At 42.0% G+C, this 16,318-nt stretch overlaps 1 protein-coding gene across 5 annotated transcripts in view; it reads left to right on the top strand.

Moving 5' to 3' along the window:
• LOC113219412 (fibroblast growth factor 17-like) overlaps positions 1-10,474 on the top strand; it is an 85,348-nt gene extending 74,874 nt beyond the window's left edge. For all 5 annotated transcript variants that reach the window (XM_026446309.1, XM_026446306.1, XM_026446307.1 and 2 more), the window contains exons 4-5: positions 4,631-4,737; positions 5,106-10,474. In XM_026446309.1, the coding sequence (XP_026302094.1) occupies positions 4,631-4,737; positions 5,106-5,543 (545 nt within the window). In that variant the 3' untranslated portion in view covers positions 5,544-10,474. The remainder of the gene's footprint in view (positions 1-4,630; positions 4,738-5,105) is intronic.
• Positions 10,475-16,318: the final 5,844 nt, after the last annotated feature.

Here is a 16,318-nt window from a genome sequence, read left to right as displayed (position 1 = left end):
CTGCGCCGCGTCTGCACCTCCCCGAGATCCATCACCTCTTCCTCCTTTTCCACCTCTTTCATCGGTTGGTGGCACCGGTGCCGTTGCTGCCGTTGCTGTCGCCGCTGCTGCTGCGTTGCACCTCCACTTTTTCCTTCCGTTACTCTCCTCTCTCTCTCTCTCTCTCTCTCTCGCGGCGATTACTCAAGCTCCATTCGTGAAATGAACCGACTTGACTCGCGCTGCGCCAACCTTTCAGACACCGTGAGAGCGTCCTTCAGCTTTTCGACTCTTAACTGCCGACCGGGCTACGAAGCGGGCTTCGTGAATTCCTGCTCGGTGTGGATTCCAAAGATAATTAACTTGCCGCGGTTTGAAAATTAAAAATTGTTCCCATACTTTTAAAATTCTCCTTTTCTTCCTTCGGCCATCGATCCATATTCGGTGGAGAAAGGTAGATTTTTATGCTATTCGATAACAAGGGTTATTCGAGACAAACGATAATAATTACCGTTTCGTTATCGTCCGATTGGAAGCATTCGTCGAAGCGGATAATAGTTGCAATTACATCGATCCCCATGACATTTTTATCACGTTAAATGAACGTAATCGGCCTACGGGGAACTTCAATCTTCTTAAATGACTGGTAGCATCTCGAACGATCGCGATATCGTGCGCGATATCTCACCGCGTCTGAAAGAACGAAGAGAAAAAGAGATGAAAACGATCCGGGTTGGAATTTAATTATTGTAGTGGGCACGAAGAGAGGCACGATTATCGCGTCAGTGGAGCAAATCAGGGGCTTCACCTGTCACAGTTTCGACCGGCCAGATGGGAGACACAACCGGTATAGGTTATGTATATTCTTCTCATTCGCGCGCCGTTGTAATCTGGTGCGCCGCCGGATGCTTCCCACCGCGGTCGGAGCGGCCGATCCACCGTGCGTTGGCCAATCGTGCGTTTAGGTGTTAACGACGGGATCGCTATTATATACGTGCCAGCTTTATAACGAGAACCGCGGTTATACACCACGTTTTTTCCTTCTTTTCTTGCGCGCTCGGTACCGGCCTACTCGCTTTCGCGTCATATTATAGCTTTCATAACGCCGACGCCGCGTAATTGTGGCGCTCCAGTGGTTCTCAACCCGGCGGTTACTCGCCCCGCGAAAAAAATACGAAAATTTTCTATTCACGTAATTTTCACGATTCGTGCGATCCTTATACCCTTATAGTTTCTTCGAATCCGTTAAATAAAAAAAAAAAAAGAAGAAAAGAAAAAAAACATCTTCTCGACTCCGTTTTTAATTTAAAACTGCGGCGAAACGATGGCGATGGCGATGGTGGATTCCTTCGCGACAAATCGACGATATCTTGGACGAGAGGTATTTCGGTCCTTGTGAACAGAGAAAGGGAGAGAGAGTTAGAGAGAGAGAAAAGAAGCTATTAGTTGCGAACCTATAACGAACGGAGAATCGGTTCCTGTATCGCGACGAGCACGTAGAAGTAATATATGGGATCCATTCTTCTTTCCCTCTGTCTCGCTCTTTCCCACTTATGCGCTGGCCCATCCTACCAGTTATTATCGGGGGTAATCGTGCCTAAAAGCCGGTGCCCGCTTTTGATTAAAATTGGCTTTTAATTCATTTGGCAGCCTCTAATCTCGTGGCGGCTCCGATCAGAGGAAACAGCGGCGAGGGAGAGGAGGAGAGGGAACGAAAGACAGAGGGTTCGAAGCGAAACGCTTCATCCCTCTGCTCCTTCGCCTAGCCGTATTGCATTTTTATCCAAGATTCCTTGTCCTTAATTTCGAACATTGAAAATTCCGTTGCTCGATCCGACGACGACAGATTTTTCCCTCCAGAAACTGTTACCTCGAGTCACGATACGGCGAAAACTTAGCAAGTTAGCGGAGACGCCTGTCGTACGTCTACCAAGTTTAGCGAGTAACAACGCTCCGTCACTCCAGCAACGCTCCCCCCGTTACCATTGCAATGCGATCCCGCTCGCCGTTCCCCCTTTCGCTCGATAACGATAAGGAATCGTTTCGAAAGGAACCACGTCCAAGTTTCGTCGCGATTGCTTCCACGACGACTGCTAGGTATCGGAAGTATAGGAGTTTGATAATGGCTAACTGGAACGAGCAAACAAGCGTACGTTCGTAGCCGTGTTGGGAGCAGTCGGTGGTATTAGTGTCAGGTTGTTATCGTTCGTACTTTTCTCCGCTACCAGGTAGGTATGTATACATATATATATATATATGTGTGTGTATATGTGTCGCGTGTTTCATATTGGAAAGCGGACGTCGCGAAACGGAAGAGGGAAAATTTTACCGATAGTTCCCAACTTGTTTGCCATACTTGCGACTCAAGTTTATCGTTGATAATGCCCCATTATATTTCCGTATTCCTGCATCTCGCCCCAACCTATTTTTATTTCGCCGGCGGCGATCCCCGGCAATTCCCGATTTCGATAGCGGCTTAAACGATACTTAATGCCGATACATTCTCGTGAAGTTTTTATCAAGTTTGGAGGAAAACAACGATATTCGCTTTTATCGCGAGTTTCTCGATAAAAATATATTTCGAATACACGTTTACTACGACCTAATTGCTGACGAATCGGAGGAGTCAGATAGTTTTTTTCAAACTGTTTATAATTAAATTTTTTCCCCTTCTCGAGTATAGAATTTGCGTTTGATTTGATTGGTAGCCTATCCCAACCTATTCAACTCTCAACCTATTCAACAACCGAAACGTGACGAATAAAACGCGCGTTAATCCTTTTCGGAGAAAAGGATCAGGCAAGGATTTTTTTTTGCGCGTCCAGATAAGATAGGACGTTTAACGATCGAGGTGAAAAGGGACAAATTGATCGGGAGGGATGTCGCCGCGGACAGATAGAGCGGAAAGGAAAGGTGAATTCGATTAATTAAGAAAAGTGGGGAGGAGGATTAATTGGCCTGGGGAATATATATATATATAGACTAACCGTTAGGGTGGACGCGGATTAAGTCCTCTGGTTTGCGCTTTTTCTGGTTTCTGAAGACCGGTGGAAGGCGGTGAGAGAAAACGAAACGTAAAAAAGGGAAGGGGAGGGGCGGGGAAGAGGGAGTTTACGAGGCAGTTCGGGGACATTCTTGATTTCGATGTTGGGAAGGCACCCGACGAGAACCACTTGAATTTAACGAGGCTCCGGCAAATGGGCCACCCTGCAGACTTTCCTCCTTCCTTTCCTCTACGTATCGCGCTTACCTACCCGTTTCTCTCTACGACACGCGGGCAAAGAGGGAAGGAAAAACTCATAATCGTGACGTCATCGTTTCAAACGTCTCTATCTCGTTAAAGAAACCCCAGCGAAAATTTAAACCTTGTTTTTTTCTTTCTCCTTTCTCTTTCCTTTCGAGGCGAATTGAATTTAAATAATAAATCGGAACCCTTTCGACGAATCTTACGCTTCCCTTTACGTTTCAATTTTGAAAACGAGCCAACCAAGGTTGAAAAATCGCTTTCTTCTTCCTTCGCGTGGACAACTCTCTCGGCTGCTTTCTCGTCATCGTACATCGGCAAATAGAAAATGAAGCGTAAAGAAGTATATACGCGAAGTATATATATACACGAGAGGAGAAGTATATTGCACGGAAGATGAGATAAGATAAATTGGAGAATAGAATTGCGGGTTAGGAAAGCTCGAGGAGTGGAGGTGCACCTGTAAAATGCCAGCCCTTCCCTCCCCTTTTCCGTCGGTTATCCGGAACAAAGGACGCCTACTTCTCGGTCGGCAGAATTTCGTAATAGGTGGTGCGAAAGAAAAAGGGAGAGAGAGAGAGAGAGAGAGAGAGAGACACGGCGTAGCGCACAGCGAGCGTAGCGCAACGTGTATACGGTTCGGGGTCGAGGCACGACAGGACCCGCTAAGTGGCAAAGTACACACCGGTCGGTCTGTGCCTCCTTCATTAGCACCAACTAGCCTCGGCGGCAGGCTTAGCCAACCTTTTCTTCCTTTCTTCCAGTGCCGAACACACTGGCTGGAAGAGGGTCCCCTCCTCTCTCTCTCTCTCTCTCTCTTCGAGCCATCGATGTAGGTACAACTCGCGCTATAAACCTCGAGAGGAGATCTCTTCTCGGAAATATGCCAGCTCGCATACCGAACGCACACAACCGCCGCGTTACCTCCTCCACTACTACCCTGCGGTTTTCTCCTCGATAACCGATACCTCCCCGATTATTTTATAAAGTTTCTTCCTTTTACATTATTCTCGCCTCTTCCATTTCCTTTGCCCTCCTTCCCCGCGCCGCGAGAAAACACGCCCCATTTTTTTCCTCGTCGAAAAATTTCAAAATGATTACGATCGTTGTTTCATTTCGTTTAATCGAACGTTTCTTTTTTTTTTTTTTTTTTTTTTTTTTTATGCTTGATGTTGCAGAAAAACTTACGACTCAGTCCGAGGATTTCAGTAAAATAAATAAAGTTTCTTCCTTTTACGCTATTCTCGCCTCTTCCATTTCCTTTGCCCCCTTCCCCGCGCCGCGAGAAAACACGCCCCATTTTTTTCCTCGTTGAAAAATTTCAAAATCATGATCGTTGTTTCATCTCGTTTAATCGAACGTTTCTTTTCTTTTTTTTTTTTTTTTTTTTTATGCTTGATGTTGCAGAAAAACTTACGACCCAGTCCGAGGACTTCAGTAAAATGTTGTACATCTTCGCTGAGAAGAGCCAGCGATACATCTGCTTCAACAAGAAATGGAAACTCGTCGGCCTGGTAATTACACTTGCCCGCCAATTAGTAGACATATTTCATTATCGCGCGCTGCCGGGTAAATTTATACGCGTACGGATCGTACGGTTACGGGGCGTTTTATATATATATGTATATATATATATATATACATATATATATATCCGTCGTTTGTACGTTAGAGAAGATCCTCGTTAAAAGTATAATTTGCGAGCGAAGATTATTAAATTGTCTGCGGTGATTCGAGACTCTTGCAGCAGACACGGTTAAGTTAAAGCGCGTAAATCCGAGGGGAGCTCGCGTTGTCCCATTTCGATATTTATTTACACGCGCTAGGAAGAGAAGGGGAGAGAGAGAGAGAGGTAGCTTTCTATATTTTCTTTTGTTCGCAGCTTAAGAAGCAAAAGGGTTATTGTCAGTTCTACGAGGAGTACAACGGCTCGTATCTGACGTACAGAAACGTGAATAATTCGCGGTATCTCGGGTTCAACAAGTCCGGCTACCCGATCAAGAATCGCGGCCGGCAGGAGTGCTTCAATTTCATCAAGTACAATCCCCACGCGGACATAAACCACCACAACAGCCTGGTGAACGCGGACATGGGCGGTATGGGGCCGAGGGATCCGTACGTGGTTTCGAGGAAACCGTCGCCGGCGAGGGACAACACGAAGAACTCGCTGTTGCAGGCGGACAGCACGAGGGAGACTATCCACACGACGCATCATTATCGGCACTCGAATCGTTGGAAGATGCGCCAAGGCGAGAAGATGTCCGCGCCGCGGAGATGGCCGCACGAGAGCCGCCTCTTCGTCGAGGCCAACAAGTATTGAGCCGCGCACTGGCTCGCCGATCAAGACTGCCTCATCTACATCCGTGAGAACCTGAGATCAGACTGCCAAATACGCTGGTGGAACGTACGGTCGAGATGTCAGGAACCCACTAACGCGGCACCACGTGAAACGCGGCTCGAAGCACGCGCCTCGATTGATCGCAACGAACAAAAGCTGGCTGGCTCGCCTCGTGTCTCCTGCTCGCTTGGGTACACGCGCACACACACATACACATATACACGTACACACGAAGATACACGGATACACACACACACACGACCAACCGCATCTCGCTATACGGACGACAAGCAACAACGAAAATTCTACGTTCGCTCGAGGGACGTAGAAACGGAGAGCGTACCGAGTTGCAGGAAGACAGTCTTGTTGGCTAGAGCTTTCGTTACGCGTCGTTAAATTCCATTTCACACTTGCCCCCGACTGAATCCTTTCAGGCAAGTATGCACGATATAATATCCATAATTTCCCTTTCGTTCCATCGCTAAATTTTTGATACTTGATTAGTTGGAGGGTGGTCGATTAACGAACTCGCCCGTGCCGCTCGTTTCTTATTTCACTGTTTCACCGATTATCTCTCTCGATCGTTCTCGTTGTCTCGTTTCCAGAAGAAAAAAAAAAAAGGAAAAAAAAAGAAGAAAAAAAAATCCAGAAAAACTAGTTTGACGTACGTAAATGAAATAGAATAAAATAGAAAAAAAAAAAAAGAACCGGCAGAGGAGAAGAAAAAGTAAGAAGTAGTAGGGGAAAAAATCCGCGTATTCGTTTTTTAGGATCCAGTTTAGGGGATCGATTTTAGCGATGGAAGAATAATTAAGTACACGTTTGTTGCGCGCGATCGGCCTAAATCGTTGCGCAATCGGACAGCTATCGTGCTTCAAGCGCTGTCACAGACCGCAATTCACGCGCGGAGAGATGCACGAACCAAAGTATCGTTTCGCGCATTCCCCCACGGAAATATTTCCCTTTTATTCTCAAATTGATCTCGAAGTTCAAGCAAATTCACACCAAGCGTTCGACTCGATCGAAACGACAGAGAGAATTGATTTAGTCGATATATATATATTTAGATATAAACGAAGAATTTAGCGCAGCTATAGTCACATTACATTTTCGAAAGAGAAGAAAGGAAAGGAAGGAAGGAAGGAAGGAAGGAAGGAAATATTTCCGGGGATTAGGGGAGCGCTGAAAAGGTGTAACTCTCCGGCGTGGTCGCGCAGTAGAGCTCACGCTGCGCAAGACTCTCTCGCTCGCTGTGCTAATTACGCCGCCTAATGTAGCGTGCGTGCGTGCATGCGTGCCTGCCTGCGTGTATGATAATATTATGTGTGCGTGCGTGCGTGCGTGCCTGCCTGCTCGCGACGTACACGCAGTTCTCACCGTGTCACGTTCATGTCGAAGCTCCGCCACGCGGTCCAAATCTTCGGATCGCTATTTTATCAACGGCTGCTCCATTCGTCTAAGCAATTTTTTACTATTTTATTCTTAATCGATATTATTTATACACATATACGTGTATATATACATACGTATATTTATATATACACATATATTAAAGAGAGAGAGAGAGAGAGAGAGAGGGAGAGAAAGGGAAAAAAAGGAAAAAAATACGCACGTGCGTGAAAGTCGATTACTCCGAAACGCACATACATATTACGCAAACGGAATTTATTGAGACAGAGAATCGGTATATGCATACGCTATTTCTCGGGGATGGGATAAGCGTGTGATATATATATTTTTCGTAAATTTATTCTGGGACGATGTTTAGACAAACGGACGAATAAATAACAGGAATAATCTGAATATTTTGTACGACATGTATTTGAAATACGATTCGCGCTCTCCACGCGAATTTTCACTTTTCGCGTTGGGATTCGGACAAGAGGATTCACACAAGAAATCTATATTTTTCGGATATGGGATGAGAGTGAGATTATATTGTTGAGAGAGTATCGGCTTAAACTGCGTGTTCGTGTACGAGCTTAAAAGTATTTGTGTGCATTTTCTGCGTGCGTACGTATATCTGCCTCTGAACGCGTGTGACTGCGTGTAATATATTATATATTACGACCGTTAAAATGAAGTTAATCCTTAGGACCGCTACTGCAGACTGTATTACTAGGTTAGGTACACGATATACGACGTAACGGCGACTCAACGAAAAAAAGGATCGGCGGACACGTTCCTCGGCCTCGAGTATATAACAAATATTATATACACGTTTCGTATTTCGCGAATTTACAACCCAAGAACGCGTTGGATCTCCGCGATCGATGAAACGAATCGCGTGAAAAGAAAAGAGAAAAAAGAGGTATCGAGCGTCATCCCTGATTCCTTCGTTTTCGCAGATTCGCCACGTAAGGGCCGCTTGCCCCTTTCTCCCAAAAAAAAAAAAAAAAAAAAACAACTCGTGCCCTAGGTAGCTTATTTATTGAAATCATGTTTAGATTACTACAAAAAAAAAACCAAACCGCCCGAGAACACCTTTTCCTCCTATATATGTACGGAAATGTGCGCTGCTCTCTTTATTATTATTTTACTTATTCGTTATCTTCTCGTTTTTTTTTCTTCGTTAATCCTCCTTGATTTTTTTTTCTTCTTTTTTCGTAATTCTTCTTCCAACGAGACGACGAATTTTACTCGTTGCTCTACTTCTCTAGAAGAATTTCATTTTTCTTCTTCCTCTTCCTCTTCTTTTCCTCCTCCTTCCTCCTCTTTCTTTGATTGAACGTGAAACGCGCGTTTCGAGAAAATTTTCGTTCTTACATTCGATCAAATATTAAATAATTTCCATTCATTCGTTCGCGATATATCCCGTCGTCATTTCTCTCATATAGTTGTACTTACTTTCCTTCTCTCCCCTTTTTATCGTTATCAATCCTAAATCCGAGAAAAAAAATACTCAATACCTGATTAGTTAATTTCGTTTTTTTCGTACGAGTGGCAGTGCGTAGAGACCCTATTTTCGCCCTGAACGGTGTTTGTACGTGTCGCTAAAAAAAGAAAAAAAAAAAAAGAAAAAAAAAAGAAAAAAAAAAGTAGACGGCAAATTGTTCGTAGAAACGCCACACGTCCGTCTGATGAATCATGGCGGATAAACGCGAAAGAAATTATTTCTCTTCGATTCGCGTCCCTCTCAATTATTATTATTATTATTATTATTATTATTATTATTAATACTTTTTTCTTTTTGACAAGCACTAGGATCATTCCGTTGACGTGCGCTCTAATCTCTAATCAATCATTTCGAAAAAGAGAAAACGATCAAAGTTATTCGGAATAGTTGTTTTCGAGTTTCTCTTTTTTTTTTTTTTTTTTTATTTTCGTTTATTGTCGCAACACTTCGTCTATCGGCGCGTGGCGTATGCAGGCTAAGTTACGAATAAAAATTTCGCGCGCGAAACACAAATAAAAAAAAAAATGCAAGCAATCGACGATTAGAAGAAAGAAAGAAAGAAAGAAAGAAAGAAAGAAAGGAAAAATATCGTAACAATTAAAAAAATTAATACAAATCGTTTCGTAATATGCGTAAACGTAACATCGAGTCGTGAATTGCAGCGACGTTTGAAATAGCAGCAGGGAAAGCGGGAATACACCGAATAATTTCCGATCGATTTCTTCTATTCTCGACGAGAAGAGAAGAAAAGAAAGAGAAGAAACGAACATCGAGAAAAAGAAAGAAAGAAAGGACAAATTATAGATAAATAACGCGCAGCGATTCTCGACCAACGTTCCTTAGAAAATCATCGGTTTGCTCGATGTCAAGTCACTTGGCGTTTAGTTTTTTATATTCAACGAAACACAATTCACATTTTTTCTACGATCATATTCGATATTTCGAAGCAATACTATATATATATATATATATATACATAGTTGCGTTTAGCATTTTACGAGAAGCAATTTTTGAGAAGCAAGTGTAGTTGTATTTTTAATAATACGCGATAATAGCACAAAAAAGAAAAAAGAAAAGAAAAGAAAAAAAAAACATTCGTCGAATTCCCCTGTCGTTGACGCGTGCCTTGACTTCGAGCACGATAAAACGATTATCGGACAAAATTCCTCCTCCTTTGTTTTTTTTTTTTTTTTTTTTTTTTTTTTTACTTTCTCACAATCGATAAACGCGAACGGCAAGAAGGAAAGAAACGAATGAAACGCAAGAGACGAATCTGACTATCCTATAGATAGATAGTATATATATATATATGTATAATGAAAAAAAAAGGTAAAGTACATATATATAAATATATATATATATAAATATATAAATATAAATAAAATATAAATATATATACGAAAGATGATGTGTATTGTAAGATATTTAATACCGACTTGTCTTAAGCACACCACACGATGATCGATTGCGATGAAACGACGATAATAATAATAATTATTACGATGATTGTTGTATAACGAACGACGACGACGATGATGATGATGATGATAATGTTATTCTACATTGTAATTCGCGTTGTAATATAGAGGCCCACCTGTTACCTACTAAATCGATGTGTCGATGTATCCCGGACGTGCTTCGTTCGTACACGCGTCGAGGGAAATCGGGAATTGCGTTTCCATGAACGAGGGAGGAACGTTGGACATCGGCCAGTGAGTCAGAACTTTCTGATTTTTCTATGAGGAACACCGAACGAGCCGTTATCTGGTCGATGTCCAACGACCTCTGTCATCCGAGTTAAACGAAATCGTTTACGATTCTCAGTATTAATCGTATCGAGAAATGTTGGTTCCGTTTGTGAAGCAAGCTCGTTACTACGAGTGCAGCACGCCCGGAGCAACTAGCAATAATATAAACATTCCAACTTAAATCGCATACGTACTGCGAATTCTAATAATGTGTGCCGCCGTACGAGAGAGAAAAAAAACACTGTCAAATACACGCTCATACACTGCTATACCTTATTGTATTTATTTACTCTTATATAAAAACCTCCAATTCCAAACTATAACCCTGTGCTCCCCATTTTTAATCTCAATCTCCAGTTATTCAGTGTTCTCAAATTTCATCGTGGATGCAAATTTTTTCGATACAAATTGACTCGAGTTTGGATCGATATCGATATTATTCTAAAAGAAAATAATGATAAAATCGTTATCGCGTATTGATTTGTCAACGAGTTATAACGCAAAGCGAATAAACTTATTACAAAACAATTTCCATCAAAGATTTATCGTGTATCCGGTAATTTGATACTTATAATTACGAGCCATACCTTCGATCTTGCTGAACATTCGTGAAGAAAGAAAATAAATAAATAAATGATTCGTAACGAGTGATTGCGAATCGAGTAGAAGGAAATTGAAGAGAGTGATAATATATCGTAAACGTAATCAGGGTTTTAAAAGGATTTCCCCGATCAAAGAGTATTTCACTCTTTTCGATGGAACGGATTTGCGCTGGACTATGGAAGCAAATACTACTTGTATACCCGTCGATGCGCAAATCCGCTCAAATCCACTCGAGACCGAAAGCCAAAATCAAACAATTGGTAGGGATCGGATCGGGCCGTGAGTGAGTGTTTACCGCGATGGCTCGAAAGGTATTACGTTCTTCCATATGTACAAAGAAGGGCGGAAGAAGGTGTAGATACAAGGCTCACTCCCGCCGCCACTCCAATTTCAACCGTTGATTTCCTTGGGAGGTAAACTCTGAAGGGCTCCTTAAATAATCGTCGAAAGATCCTCTTGCCTCCATATATATATATACCTCTCCTCTTTTCTCTCGAGGATGTATCGAGGAGAAAGATCGAAGAATGGCCAGTGGTGAAAAGAGACGGAGAATAAAAAAAGGAAAGAAAGAAATAAAGAAGAAAAAAAAAGGAGTGGGTCCCCCAATTTCGATCCCTCGTAACAGCTCGTTGACACCCCCTTTTCTTACATAGACCGGCCGACTCGAATAAGCACCCCTTCCAACTTCCTTCTTAACGCTCTCGAGTGTTTGATCTAGAAATCACGCGTCTGGGACTCGACCAAGCCGTTAAGTTTTTCACCCCCTTTTTCTCTTCCTCTTCTTCTCCTACCCCTTTTTTCTCCTTCTTTCAGTAACCTCGCTTCTCTCTATACCTTCCCTCTCCTCCTCCCCTCTCCCCCCAGTCTCGTATAGATTCACGCGCCACTGGGTCGAGAGTGGTCCCCTGCATTCTCGCATCTAAGATCCCGAGATTACCTTCCTCGTTGGACGTTTTCGAGCTACGCCACCGGAAACTTTATCTTACGGGATAATACCTGCTTTGCGATCCGCTTTCGTCCGGACGATCTACTGTTTTTTTTTTTTTTTTTTACCTTTTCGGGTCAGATTTACGTGAAACTTATACTCGAGCAGATGGTATCAACCACGAAAAGTACAAGATTTGTGTCGTGTGACTGCTCGCGTCAAATTCATCACGCGCGTTTTCTCCATCTTATCCTCTTTATCTCGAGCGATAAAGATAGATCTCGATCGTCGTGTTCATCGTCGTTTAAGAAAATCATCGAATCCTTTTTTGAGAAAAGAAGAAAGAAAGAAAGAAATTATCTCCTCGTTTACATTTATTATTTCGAAAAACTATTCTAAATTTTTTATACGAGATCGGCGAAGGATTGGCGAAAGGGATCGGAAGGGAAGGCCGGTTCGTGTTCGCGAGGAGAGAAGAGAAAAAAGCCGAAAAGGGATTGTGCTTCAATTAAGATCTCTCAATTAGCGTATCTTATCCGAGAGTTGGTTATCTCTTGGCGGGCCGGGTTTGGAGGACAGGTTCCCGCGCGTTTCTCTCTTGGTGGCGGCTGCAACTAACTGGCGTCAGAGCGGTGTTCACGTTTCACGATCGAGAGGGGCCAGTTCTCGGATCGGAGAACGGCCGGTCTATTTTTCGGCATCCACCTGCGTGCAACACGCGTGCTTTGTGGTCTGCCATCAGTGCCGCCCTCGTTAAATCGAGTACGAACATCCGGAGAATATTAAGTCAGCGATCATTAGAGGAGATTCCGTCCTGATTCTTCCCACCCCACCGACTCGGGACAACACCATACTATTTCGAAAGAAAGTTTCGTAGGGGGAACGGTGCAATTAGGCCTCCCCTCCCTCCCTCCCTCCCTTCCATTTTTTTCTTCTTTTCGGATATATCGATCGATCGCTCGATAATATTTCGATCGTTGCTCGGGAAAGATAACGTTTTTATCCCGCTCCAATTTACGGGAGGAGAAAGAAGAAAAAAAGGAGAGGAGAAAAAAATTATTGGACGTGAAATTTTAAATATATTATATAGATATATCGAGGTTTTTTAACACGGTATAAATATCCTATTTGACACGCTTTGATTCGAAATCCCAAAGTAATCCCTTTCATCGAAATACCGAGGGGGAGGGGGGGGGGGTCGTTTCTATTCACGAGTCTTTAAAATGTCGTTCTCTCTCGCTGGTAGTAGTTTCGTGACACAATGTGTGGGTAGTCACAATACGACCATTTGTCGCTCGGAATCGGGTATGGGTTTGGCTATTCACGGAATTCACCAAAGAATAGAATACGTAACCTAGTATCGGATATAAGATCGATATACTTGAAAACAATGAGGACGAAAAATGAATATATCGAAGACGAAAATACGTAAGAGTAATCTACTGCTACGAGAAATATCATAATTGATCCTCAATTTTTAATTTCAATTTCGCGATAACTTTTAATAATTCGATTAGATATAAATTTCTTGCGATTGTACAATACACGAATTCGCGTTAATAATGAAATGACAATTAAATTACAAAATTTGATGTATTTTCTTTTGGGACGAAATGAGCGTTAAATGGTCGGATAAAAGGACCATGCGTCGTTTCCAGTAAACAGAATGAACGTCTTTTGGAAGGTAGGTTTTTCCTAAAATTCGTATAACAACGAAAAAGTCGGTATCGGCCCATTGTGGTTACTTTCACGACAATAAAATTCAGCTTGGTAAGTATAGAATGGGAAGCTCTCGCAGCATTCTGCCCTCCTCCTTCGTAATCGTTATGAATTCCGTCATGGGTGAATTTATGTGCGGACTTTCTGGGTGGCCGCACGACGGAACTGCCATTGGAAAAAGTTCAAGGGTATTCCGTGTAGATTTTTCGCGGTATTTCGTATACCCGCCCCACCCGACATCCCTTCTAGTTGCGTGTAACGGTAGGCCAGGTGTACTTTCACTCCATTTTCACCCTCGAGGTCGTTCGTTATATGCTGCGAACAAACGAGAGCAACCTTCGATTCTCATCGAGGTCGACGGAAATGCCTCTTACATCCCCGTTTCTTTTCGAGTATTCTCCGATATAAATTTCCCAGATTAATTTCCTGTGCAATCGATCCATCAATCGGTTTATTATATCTCAATTTTTCTCTCTCTCCATCAATCATCGATTGTATAGATTTCTAATTATTGATTTTCGAGTGTTGAAAAGTTTATCGCGTTACGAGATTTTTCGAACCGAGTTCGAGTGTTGATTTGACGTTTGCAAAATTAAAAATGTATCGTTTTATTGCATTCTGTTCTTTCCCCGTTTAAAAAGAGAATATATAATATTTTTTATCGTTCTATTTTTTATTTCGTGTTATATAAAATAAACCAATTCGCGTTAATTGTAATTGAATGGATTAAAAGTCGCGTCTTTTTTAAATTATAACTTTAAAGATAAAGTGGAAATCAATTCTCAACGAACGAATACAATTAGAAGTCATTTGAACAAGGTATTTATTGATTTTGCGTGTGGTCGTCAAACGGGTACAAAGTAAATCTTTCGGATCGTTGGAATCTTGTGCGCTGCTGGGTCGTCTTAATTGGACCAACCGTGAGCGCACACACACACACAGGTATAAATACCCTTTCGGTGATCCTCCTTATCGGGCCGTTATTCGTAACGGCTGCTACTTCGGAAATGTCGTCGATTTTAAATGATTACATCACAAAACGGAGGAGCGGTTAAACGGAGAGAAACAGAGGAAGGTAAGAATGAAGAGAGGAAAAGGAAAAAAGGAGAAGAGGAAAGAAAGGAAAAGAATCATCCGGTAATTTTAAATATATCGACGAGAACATTGACTTAAAGACTGATTCGTGAAACTCGATAACGCTATCTATCGTGAATACGTTTCTGACGGTTCGTTTAATTTGAAAACTAACGACTATTATTGACCAGTATCGATTCTGATTAACGAGACCGATACAAATATTACAACACCTGTTAAATATTCGAAATCGTTCGTTCGAATTAATTTAGTCGTGGGAATAGCGGTGTTCGAAATTGGCGGAACAAAGATATGATAAATCGTTGGAGATTAAAGTCAAATTCTAGGCAACATATGTACACATGTATATACACATATATGTATATATGTATATACATATACACTTCCCGCATTCCGACGTATGTGTAATTCCTTTCACGCCGATTCGCCCATTCGTCTTGCCGTCGTTTTATTGTCAGTAGAACGTAAATGTAATTTCACGGAGGTGAACCTCTTGGACGTGACACGAGCAATCGTTGCGAGAGACTCTGCCGCGCTGGTCGCACAGTAGAGACAGGTAATTGTGCGCCACTTTACGAGGACGATAAGTTAGCCCCGTGCAAAAACTAATACCCGGCAAATAACAGACATTACTTATACTTACACGGGCGTACGAAGCGCGATGTCAGGCCCCTGGGCCAAGAAAGGGTACCAACCGATATTGCATTACACCACCATGATATATGCTTTCGTTCGTTTTTACACCTCTGGCTACCAGCTTCCCGCCGCACGTGCGCTCCACCGGTGTGTACGCGGCTTAACGCTTCAAGGGTGGAAAAGAGCACAACGGAAAATACGAACGGATCTTTCAATCGTGGATAAATATTCGTGGGTTTGCCGATTTACGATTTTCAAGTGTATCGATTTTAAAAATTTAATAATCGAAGCGAAGAATTTAAATGTGGGAATAAGTTGAGGGAAATAAAGAAGAAAATAGAGAATACGTGTGGGATATATCGTGTATCTTTTTCGTGCTGGAATTAGTATTAAAGGCATTAGATGGTAGATACGGTATGTTACATCTCCATGATATATACACTCATTTGTCTCGCACCACTACCACTCGTGCAGTATATTACACATAAATCAATAGCAAGATTCTTTTTGCTATATTCAAGCGCACAAGTAAAATATTACGGCTAGATAAGATATGAGATTCTTAACAGATAAATATGAAACGGAGAAATAAGATAGATGAGTGAAACGTAAAAAATAATCGTATTAATAGATTCAACTACTATGCTAATTATTCTTTTAATTATTCTCTCTTCCATATATATATATATTAGAATATTTTTCGATTTATATTATTGCAAATCTCCCTTAAATTGCCTCGATCGAATTATCGAAATTAGGGAAATTGAGAGCTTTGAGAAAGAATCCGAGGAGGGATGGATAGAACAAAGGATCTGGTGCCACGAAATTTTCTACCTTAACTTGCCACCCTTCTTCGATATTTTTGCAAGTCACTTCGAAGATAGAAGCCTTATTCTCCGTCGAGACGAATAATGACACAATCTCGTGATTCTTATCTGGGACGTCGGTTTTCTTTGTTCTTCTCTTTCTAAAAAAAAGAAACGTATCCGTAACGATCTTTCGAATGTATCATTTTATCGGTATATTGTCGGGAAGTCAAGAAGATGAAAGATCACGATGAAGAAGAGATTCTTCTAGCATCGTTACGATCTCCGAGCAACGTAATAAGATAAAAGGATGACGCGCGCCATCGATT

This window comes from Apis mellifera, linkage group LG1 (genome assembly GCF_003254395.2).
Source record: "Apis mellifera strain DH4 linkage group LG1, Amel_HAv3.1, whole genome shotgun sequence".
Classification (NCBI taxonomy): Eukaryota; Metazoa; Arthropoda; class Insecta; order Hymenoptera; family Apidae; genus Apis; species Apis mellifera.
The sequence above is the reverse complement of the archived record's forward strand: the minus strand, read 5'-3'. Positions and strand labels throughout refer to the sequence as shown.